The 10771-nt window shown below is 39.9% G+C and overlaps 1 protein-coding gene across 1 annotated transcript; it reads left to right on the top strand.

Annotated features, from left to right (window-relative positions):
• The first annotated feature begins 7 nt into the window (after positions 1-7).
• LOC141393350 (pancreatic triacylglycerol lipase-like) lies at positions 8-9114 on the top strand. The gene is made up of 6 exons (XM_073966348.1): positions 8-55; positions 105-198; positions 258-649; positions 8313-8507; positions 8572-8734; positions 8897-9114. The coding sequence occupies exons 1-6, from the start codon at positions 16-18 to the stop codon at positions 9039-9041; spliced, it is 1029 nt and encodes a 342-aa protein (XP_073822449.1). The 5' UTR covers positions 8-15; the 3' UTR covers positions 9042-9114.
• The last annotated feature ends 1657 nt before the right edge of the window (positions 9115-10771 follow it).

The raw sequence follows: 10771 nt of genomic DNA, 5'->3' as shown, positions 1-10771 counted from the left end.
AATAAAGTGAGAGAGATGTTAATATTGCGGAACATTTTGGGCCTAGTTTTAGAGTGTAAGCTTTGGAACATAAAACAAAATTCAATATTAAAACTTGTTTGTAGTGTTATTGACGTTTAGCATAAGCTCCGGATTTCCCTGCTATTTTGCCAAAAACGAATGTCCAAATAAAGATATTGGATTTTGGTTTTATACGAAGTAAGTATATCAACTTATTTTTTCGCGGGCTTAAAATTCTCCCTCCTCTTTGCCTATAGAAATTCTTCGGAAACCCCACAATTGTTGGATTCTACAAACATATTGCAATCCGGCATCCAGCCACAACCTTTTTTGGAGATTTTAATACACGGTTTAAGTTTGAACAAGGATAAATCGCCCAATGCTGAACTTCGCCCTCTTCTATTGGAATATGTCAATGCGGATGTCATCAGTGTCGATTATGAACCATTAGCCGCATTACCATGCCTTTACCCTTGGGCTATAGAAAATTCTCGTGTTGTGGCTAAATGCTTGGCTGAAGTATTAAAAGAACTTGTCGCCAACGGAATCTACACACCGAAAAACATCCACATAATTGGTTTCAGTTTGGGAGCACAGATAGCAGGCTTGGCTGCGAATTATATGGATTTTCGAATAGGAAAGATAACAGGTAAATATATTGCTGAAACAAGAAACAAGTAAGATAATATTAGTCAGCTATGCCGACACATATATACTCTCACCCTCGGACCTAAAGAAGAGAAGGTAATACAATACCCCTGATGTCTATAGAGGTTTTTTTTGAATTTTTGGGCCAATTTCTCAGGAAGTGTGGAACACAATAAGTTACCAAAAATTTAAATATGATCCCAGACGAGTCCTAAACTTTTTAAACTTTGTGTGGGAGGTACCTGAAAGAGTGGTCCGATGTAGCCGATATTCGGACATAATTCGAGGCTTATAGAAAAAATACAATGTACGACTTTTGGATCAAATCGGTCTCTCCCATCGAGAGTTTTCTTACGTACAATTTAGTTGGTACCGGCAGGCTTTTTTGAGATATTGGCCTACCCCCGAAAAACAGTTTCGCCGTCGTAACAGGGCCCGCCAGAAAAACTTTTTGGAACAATTTCAAAACGATCCGAGATGAGCTGTTACACGGCACTTTTCCCAAATTTTGTATGGAAAGTACCCGAAGGGCGGGACCGATATTGACCCTATGTTCATAGTTTGAACCAATCAGAAACTCCCTGCGAGAGTTATCATGCGGATTTGCCATATCTATATCTGGAAATAATATTACCATATGCAAAGTTAATAACAATTCGGTTACTCCCTTAGAGAGTTATCGTGCGCACCATTTTAGCAAACTTTTTTGAACTTTTGTGGAAGAGGTATCGAATGGAGTGGACCGATGCCATCTTCGAACTTAAACTAAGTTTGGACAAAATATTACCAATGCCAAATTTTGAAAATGATCGGTTGTTTCGATCGAAAGTTATTGTGGGCAATAGCTTACCAGGCAAACTGACGGACAAACTTCACATTGTCAGAAACAGATTTCGTCCACCCTCGTTAGCCTAAAAGCTCTGAGGGTATAAAAAAATCCACGTGTTGGAGTTTCGAATTTCCTAAAAAAATTGTACGAGTTGGGGTTGAAAATTCCACGAGTTGAAGCTTAAAATTCTACATGTTGGGGTCAAAAATTCCACGAGTTGGGGTTTAAAAAAACTGTACGAATTGGGGTTTAACATTTCATGAATTGGGGTTACACTTTAAAAAAGTGAGTTGGGGTTTAAAAAAGAAAATTAAAATTCTGAGTTGAGGTTGAACATATACTTTAAAAGAATACAATGAGTTGGGATTTAAAATATACTTTAAAAAAATTTAACGAGTTGGGGTTTGGAAAAAATTTCACTAGTTGGGGTTTAAACAAATTCCACGAGTTGGGGTTTAAAATACACTTTAAAAGTTCCACCAGTTGGGGTTTAAACAAATCTACGAGTTGGGGTTTAAAAAAATTCCACGAGTTGCGGTTTAAAATGCACTTTAAAAAATTCCACTAGTTGAGGTTTAAAAAATTTCAGGAGTTGAGGTTGAAAATATACTTCAAAAAAATTCCACGAGTTGGGGTTGAAAATTCCACGATTTGGGGTTTAAAAAAATCAAGATTTGGGCCTTCAAATATACTTTAAAAATTCCATGAGTTGGGATTTAAAAACTCCACCAGTTTTGGTTTAAAATTTCACGAGTTGCGGTTTGAAACTCCACAAGTTGGGGTTTAAAAAATCCATGAGTTGGACTTTAAAATATACTTTAAAAAATTCCACGAGATGGGGTTTAAAATACACAGTAAAAAAATTACGATTACTTTAAAAAAATCCACAAGTTAAACAAATTTCACAAGTTGGGGTTTAAAAAATGCCACGAGTTAGGGCTTAAAATACACTTTAAAAGATTCCACGAGTTGGGGTTTTAAAAACATTTCACGAGTTGGGGTTTAAAAAAATTCCACGAGTTGGGATTTAAAAAAAAAAAATCCCGAGATGGAGTTTAAAATACCACGAGTTGGGGTTTTAAAATTGGGGGTATAAAATAAAAATTCCGGGTGACGTAGGGGATGGGTTTTAACATGGCAAAGCCCAGGATTTATCTTGGTCCCTCTTTCATCCCAAGTGGACACTGACTTCCCCGTGGTGTCACCTGGGGAACTGCCTTTAACACCCGTTAAAGGTAGTGAGCTAACATGTGCCGCGCGTTCACCCATAAGAACGTTAAAAACTTGGGTTTGGGCGTCCCCTAGAAAAAGCAGCCCACTATGAAAAAACGAAAAAAAAGAAAAACAAACCCCTCTAAAGTTGACGAACCCCGCAAACGTTTTAAGGGCCATGATCTGCGAATCTACACCTGGAATGTTCGCACTCTTTATAGAGAAGGTGCAGTCTTCGCATTGGCAGACGTACTTGAAAAGTACAAGACCGATATTACTGCCATACAGGAAATACGATGGCTTGGGAAAGGCGTCACAACAACACCTAAAGGTGACGCATTGTATTATAGCTGCCATGACGTAAAGCATGAGTTTGGTTGTGGATTCGTAGTTAGTCGGAGACTAACACATCTGGTATCCAGCTTCACCCCAGTGAATGAAAGACTTGCTGCAATTCGAATAAAAGCTAAATTCTTCAACATCAGCTTTATTTGCGCTCATGCTCCCACTGAAGAAAAGGACGAACAGACCAAAGATATATTTTACGAACGCTTAGAAGAAACATATGGCCGTTGCCCTGCCCATGACATTAAAATCATTCTAGGCGATTTTAATGCCAAAATAGGAAAGGAGAATATCTTTGGCCCAACAGTCGGGAAATTCAGTCTCCACAGTGAAACATCTGACAATGGTATGAGGCTGATAGACTTTGCAGCTGCAAAAAACATGGTAGTTAGCAGTACCAGATTTAATCATCTCGATATTCATAAGAGCACCTGGCTGTCACCAGATCAGAAAACAAGAAACCAAATTGATCATGTTGTGATAGATGGAAGACATTCATCGAGCGTGTTGGATGTACGATCGTTCCGAGGAGCAAACATTGATTCGGACCACTACCTTGTTGCAGCAAAGGTACGCACTTGCTTAAACGTAGCAAACAAAGTACGAACAGACACAACACGAAAGATAGACATCGGTAAGCTGCAATCACAACAGATAGCCACAGCATATTCCACTCAACTAGCCCAATTGCTTAATCAAAGCACTCCTCATCCCGATAACATATCAGCGCAATGGCAAAGCATTGCCCACTCCATGCAAACAGCCGCAAAATCCATACTTGGATACCAGAGACCTCCACCAAGGAATCCATTGTATGATGAGGAGTGTCGTGCTGCCACCGAAGAGAAAAATGCGGCATATAAGGCTACTTTACAATCCGTAGCAACGCGTAGCGCACGAGAGAGATACAGGGAGAAAAGGAGAGAGGAGAAACGTCTTTTCCGCAGGAAAAAGAGAGAGATGGAAAAGCGGGAGTGTGAAAAAATCGAGATGTACAGGAGCCAGAATGAAGTCCGAAAATTCTACCAAAGTGTCAAGCATCAAACTGATTTGGTACAGGCACATCCTCCTGTAGAGACCAGCAAGGTAATTTGGTAACTGATACAGATAGTGTACTCAGGATATGGAAAGAACATTTTTCAAATCTGTTGGTATTCAATAGCAGCGAAGACGACGAAGACACCACAGTCCCAATCCCAGAAGATGGTATTGAATGTATACCGCCCAGTCAAGATGAGGTAAAGACAGCAAAAAATCGACTGAAGAATAATAAGGCAGCAGGGGCCGATGGCTTACCAGCCGAGCTGTTCAAAACCGGAGGTGACACGCTGATAAGGTGTATTCATCAGCTAGTTAGCACCATCTGGCAGGAAGAACGAGTACCCGACGATTGGAACCTGAGTATCCTGTGCCCCGTCCACAAGAAGGGAGATAAGACTGTATGCTCTAACTATAGGGGCATAAGTCTACTCCCTATTGCCTACAAAATCGTGTCAGGGATATTGTGGTCAACGAGATAATTGGACCATACCAATGCGGCTTTAGACCTGGCAAGTCCACCATTGACCAGATATTTACCCTGCGGCAAATCCTGGAGAAGACCCAAGAGATGCAGATCGACACCTACCACCTTTTTGTCGATTATAAAGCAGCCTTCGACAGCCCGTTGCGTTCAAAGGTATTCCAAGCCATGTCGGCTTTGTAAAATGACTTTAACTGACACGAGGTCCTCAGTTAAAATAGGAAAGAACCCCTCCGAAGAGTTTGGTGCCAAAAGAGGTTTCAGACAAGGAGACAGCCTTTCGTGTGACCTCTTCAACATCCTGTTAGAAAAGGTTATACGAGAGGCAAACGTCAAAAGAAGTGGCACAATCTACACCAATAGTCACATGTTACTTGCTTATCCTGATGATATAGACATCATGGGCCGATCAGTAAAAAAGTAACTGATACCTTTATAAAGGTCGAATGAGAATCTGATAAAGTGGATCTGGCGGTAAACGGTGAGAAGACCAAGTTGATGGTGTCGACGCGCAATGCATCCATTGAGCTCGGACCGACTGTGGAAGTTGGTTCCTATAATATTGAGGTAGTAAAAGACTTCGTCTTTCTCGGCACCTCTTAACACAACAAACGACATCAGTTGTGAAATAAAAAGAAGAATTGTATTGGCCAACAAATGCTTCTTTGGTTTCAGTAAGCAGTTTAAAAACAAAGCCACATCTCGTCAAACAAAAATAACGCTCAACAAAACACTGATACTACCCGTGCTGATGTATGGCTCCGAAGCCTAGGTACTTGCGCAAGCAGACATGGCAGTGCTTGGTGTGTTTGAGAGAAAAGTTCTTCGAAAGATCTACGGACCAATCTGCGTTGACGGTGAATATCGACGTCGCATGAACCACGAGCTGTATCCGCTATACAACGTCATCAATATAGTTAAACGTATCGAGATGCAGCGATTGCGTTGGCTAGGCCATATCATAAGAATGAGCGATGATGAACCCGCTAAAAAGGCGTATGAATACATGCCACATGGCGGTGCACGTAGAATTGGCAGGCCAAGGAATAGATGGTGCAAACAAGTGGATGATGAGATGAAAAGACGCGGTATTCCAGAGTGCAAAGCAACAAATAGAGAGGAATGGAGATCTCTTCTTAGTTCGGCCTATAGAACAAATGTTCTGTAATGGGCCAGCTAAGTAAGTAAGTAGTAAAATAAAAATTCCACGAGTTGGGGTTTAAATTTCCAAGTATTGTGGTTTAAAATTACTGAGTTTAGGTTAAAAATATACTTTAAAAAATTCAATGAGTTATGGTTCAAATTTCCACATGTTGTGGTTTAAAATTCCTGAGTTGGGGTTTAAAATATACTCTAAAAAATTCCACGAGATGTGGTTTAAAATATACCTTAAACAATTCCAAGAGTTGAGGTTTAAAATTCCACGAGTTGGGTTTTAAAATATACTTCAAAAATTCCGCCAGTTTGTGTTTAAAATTTCACGTTTTGGGGGTTAAAATATACCTTAACAAATTCCATGAGTTGGGCTTAAAATTGTAGTTTAAAATTCTTGAGTTGAGGTTGAAAATATACTTTAAAAAAAATTCCACGAGTCGGGGTTCCAAATATACCTTAAAAATTCCACGAGTTGTGGTTTAAATTTTCACGAGTTGGGGTTTGGAACTCCACAAGTTGGGTTTTAGAATATATCTTAAAAAATTCCGACAGACGACTTCATCAATCATGGAAGAGCTAATTGGCCTAGTTTTATAGAGTTCACTAATCGTCGCATTAGATAATTGGCAAACCCTTCTGAAGTTCAGGTAGCAGAAATAACGTTCCGGGACATCATCACTGTTACAGTCGTGCGGTTTATATGTGCTTGCTGGGGTAGGAACTGGGACTGATGAGCTCCCCCTACACAGAAACCCTAGAGTCAGGAAACTGGTATTGGAAGTTAACGGGTTGGTCGGTGAGCACAAGCGACACAAGGAACAAGTGGAACTGGAACAATTAGAGCCGAATAAGTGAATTGTGGGCAACGGTTAAGCTACTCTCTAACCCTGAGGAGAACAAAGATAGGACCTCAGTCACATTTGGCGATGTTACAATGGCTGATCCGAAGAGGTGTGCAGGCTATTTTAATCTGAGTGACAGGGGGAAGAGAAGAGTACTACTTACACTAGACTTTCTGGCGAGAAGGCCTAGTTTCACCACAATTTACAATGGATGATCACAAGGCGTTGGGTCCTGACAGAATATCTGTAGTAATGATGTCGCGCTTGATTTATTAAAAGCCTTAGATACTGCCAAGCACTCCACGCTGTTTGAGGACATCGAGCAGACTACCCTTCGGTCAAGTTTGAAACGTGAGACGGTAGTCTTATGCGGAATTCAGGAACAATAAATCGAAGCTCCGTGGAGTGAAAGAGGGAGTTCGACAAGTCGGCGTGATATCTTCGGAACTCTGTAATCTCTATATTTTCTGTATTCCACATTCTCCACACGGCATTGAGATCTTTATGTATGCGAATGATTGTACGATCTTGGCTTCGGATACCTTCTCTAACGTCATTAATGGAAGTCTGAACGCCTATTTGATCGATCTTGAATGGAATGTGCAAATATCCGCTACTAAATCTGTGACCACTCTGCTCACCGCATGGACTGCGAATATGAGCACATAGTTGAATGTCCTGGTCTATGGTAACAGAATACCGATTACATACTATCCAAAGATTCTACGGATCACATCCGATAGTACGTCGTCACGTCGTCCGCGTATACGACAGCTTCCTAGTGAGATGTAGAAACAATGTCCTTATGTCCCTAGCTCTAACTAGTGTCCACAGCTCGAACCATATTTTTGCACCCGAGTGTCTTTTATCCATAGGCAGGTTAAGTTCGAAGATGGCCTATATCGACCCACGTTTTTGTATAGTCCCCAAATAGCCATAAATCCCGATTTTCGATATATTGAAGATTTTAGCTACAATGTCTAACCAAACTAGCTGTAATTTGACATTTGAGGTTCTTAGTGGTCAAAACAATTCTCTACCAAAAACTGTCAATATAGGTACATGATTTGGTATAGGCTCCATGTAACGGTACCTCCCGATTTTCGGTATTTTTAAGATTTTAGCTTTTTTTAACCAAACTTGCTCTAATTTGACATTTGAGGTTTTCAGTGGTCACAACACTTCTCCACCAAAAATGTGTTATATAGGTCCATGTTTTGGTATAGCCCTCATATAACAGTACCTCCCGATTTTAGGTATTTTGAAGATTTTAGCTAAATTTGTTTAACCAAGCTTGAGATTCCCAGTGGTCACAAAACTTCTTCATCAATGAATGTCAACATAATGTTTTGGTATAGGGCCCATATAACGGTACCTCCCAATTTTCGTTATTTTGAGAATTTTATCTAAATTTTTTGACCGAAGTGACCGTAATTTGACATTGTGGTCGCAAAACTTCTTAAATAAAAATTGTCAACATAGGTCCATGTTTTGGCATAGCCCGCATATAACGACACCTCAGAATTTTTGGAGTTTTTAGATACATTTTCTGACCTAATTTAGGCATTTGGGGTATTCGTGGTCAAAAAAACTTATCCGCCTAAAATTATTGATAGGAAAGGAATTTAATTATTCCATTTTAGTTCAGAACATTTTATGGTGAAGGGTGTAAAAAGTTAGGTCCGGCCCGGAACTTAACGCCGTTCTTACTTGTTCTTATTAAGTTTTATTACCTTTGCTTCCTGTTTCTTTTTTACAGCTCTTGATCCTGCTGCATGGGGTTTCATATCCAATGATCCCGCAGATAAACTTGATACATCGGATGCTGATTTTGTTGATGTCATACACACAGATCCTTTTTTATTTTCATTTATACAGCCTGTAGGGCATGCCGATTTTTATCCAAATTTGGAATCAGTCATACAACCGGGTTGTAGTTTTACCGAAGAGAGAAGTAAGTCTAACTATATACAGCGACAATAAATAATATTTCTAATCCATTTTTAATTGTTTTGAAGGAAACTGCAACCATTTCCGTTCCGTCATCTATTATGCTGAATCCATAACGACAAATATTGGTTTCTGGTCATATTATTGTGGAAATTTCGTTCATTACATGTTGAATCAATGTCATCATTTTGATGTGGAAAATCAATTGATGGGTTATTATGTTAGTCCGAAGTGAGTTAAGAAAAGAAGAAAGAATTGTTTGAAAACAACGTTTAAATAACTCGAATGTCTTTATAAGGGACAAATTCGTTGACTCGAGTTATGGAAATGCCATTATTGTATTCTACAAACAAAGAGTAGTAGGAGTATTTTAAAGTACTTCCTTTTTTTCAGAGCACGTGGATCTTACTTCCTGTCAACTGCCTCCTCATCCCCTTTTGCAATGGGACCTCCGGCACAGACGGAATTAGTGGTAGTAAATGGTGTTATTCAAGCTATAACAGGATCAAAAATAAATGTGGACAAAATTTTTGAATAAAAATCATCATCGAGACATAGGAACTATTTTAATAGGTTGTATATAGAATAGTAATAAAATATATAATAAAACAACAAAAACGCTCCGAACTTTGACTCTGTCTCATTTTTTTGGATTTCTTATTTGTGGGAAAACAAACATCTCCGATGTGACAAGGGAAACTTCTGTCATTTCAATTAGTCCACCCAGATCTATATTAACTCAATGATATGAGACCTACTTTTTACAGCAATAACAACTAAACATTGTGCTTGTATTGTATCTACTATTCCCGTATTCCACCCCCTCCAGACGGCGTTTAGAACCTTTTTGCCATTCATCTCCTATTTACTACATTGTTCCGCGGCGACAAATCTACGGCCACACTGTTCACCACAAAACTACGTTGATGAGCACAGAACTGAATGTCCCGATTGGTCCATGAATGTTCCGACCACTAACAACCCCAAGATTCTAGGGGTCCATCTGCGACATGCCGAGATGTAGAAACAATGTTCTCAAGTCACTAGACGGCAGCATTTGGGATGCAGACAAAAAAAAAAACGTTTACGTCTGTAGTACACCGCCGACCAAGAAGAGGGCACACAAAATGCTCAATATTGGGAACTTTTGACAGTGTGTTAGTAAGGTTGTAAGCACGCATGCTGCAAAACAAAAACAAATCAAAACATTTGCTCTCTTTTATGAGTACTTTCGTTGCCTTCGGGTAGTGTGTGTGTGAATTACCGAAAAACTTCGTAACTTCAACAATACCAAAGAACGGCATTGATGTAGTAAGGTATGCAGCGCCAGTCTGGTCCGCTAACACAAGTATAACGCTCAGAGAAGTGGACCATCTGTATGAGGAGGCGCAAATTCTTCCAGTACGGCAATACAATGGAATACTCTTGTTACAGTACTTCCTCTAGTGTTACCGTAAGAGTCATCCCAATCACCATATGTCGGGAGGGTTCTTCTTAATCGAGGGAGAGGTCCAACGTTGGAGGAGAGAAACCCTAGATCAGTAATCCGATCAAGACGGCTTAAATAGAATTCACACAGATGCAGTCGCAGATGCCATAAACCAGTATCGTATTATAGCGGTCCTCAGAGTACATTTCTTATCTCTTGCAGGGTAATTTGCCTCAACGACGTTCGGTATGGTGCATCCGTCTAAATTCCTATAGGGCAATGATTGATGGCCCGCGTTCTGCATGCGGTGCAGACCGGCAGGACACACTGCACCTACATATGTATTCAATTACAATGTAAAACTTATCCAACTAACTCTAGTAGCTTTGTGATTGTGTACGAAATCCCAGCAAACCAATCGTACCGACATCGTAACGAAATCGGAACAAAATTCGAACGATACGTCCGATATCTGATCCGAAATCGTAACAATTTCTTAACGGAAGTTGTATGAAGTGGTTGACATAATTTCGGGACGAAATGTCGGAGCGACATCGGATCGATTTCGGTCCGATTTCGTAACGAAATCTGAAGAAAATCCTTGGGAAATTCGGAAAGGAAATTTCTTTCCGACATTCGTACCGAAATCGGAACGAAATCGGTACAAAATCTGAACTATTGCCTCTCTGAAAGATCGTTTAGAAATCGGAACGAAATCTGAACGACTTTGCTTCCGAAATTGTTCAGACGTTTCGGACATCAGACATTTGGTTTGCTGGGATAGTACATACAAGCACCTCATATGGTGTTACAACAACAATATCAGGGTTGAATAGCAT

The sequence above is a fragment of the Musca autumnalis genome, unplaced genomic scaffold (genome assembly GCF_047663935.1).
Source record: "Musca autumnalis isolate F117 unplaced genomic scaffold, ASM4766393v1 scaffold_2, whole genome shotgun sequence".
NCBI lineage: Eukaryota > Metazoa > Arthropoda > Insecta > Diptera > Muscidae > Musca > Musca autumnalis.
This window is presented reverse-complemented; position numbering and strand designations above follow the sequence as displayed.

Coding starts and splice junctions, on each gene's coding strand:
- LOC141393350 (XM_073966348.1), top strand. CDS start 16: ATGTTAATATTGCGGAACATTTTGGGCCTAGTTTTAGAGT. Junction 56..104: donor TTTGGGCCTAGTTTTAGAGT/GTAAGCTTTGGA, acceptor ACTTGTTTGTAG/TGTTATTGACGTTTAGCATA. Junction 199..257: donor GGATTTTGGTTTTATACGAA/GTAAGTATATCA, acceptor CTTTGCCTATAG/AAATTCTTCGGAAACCCCAC.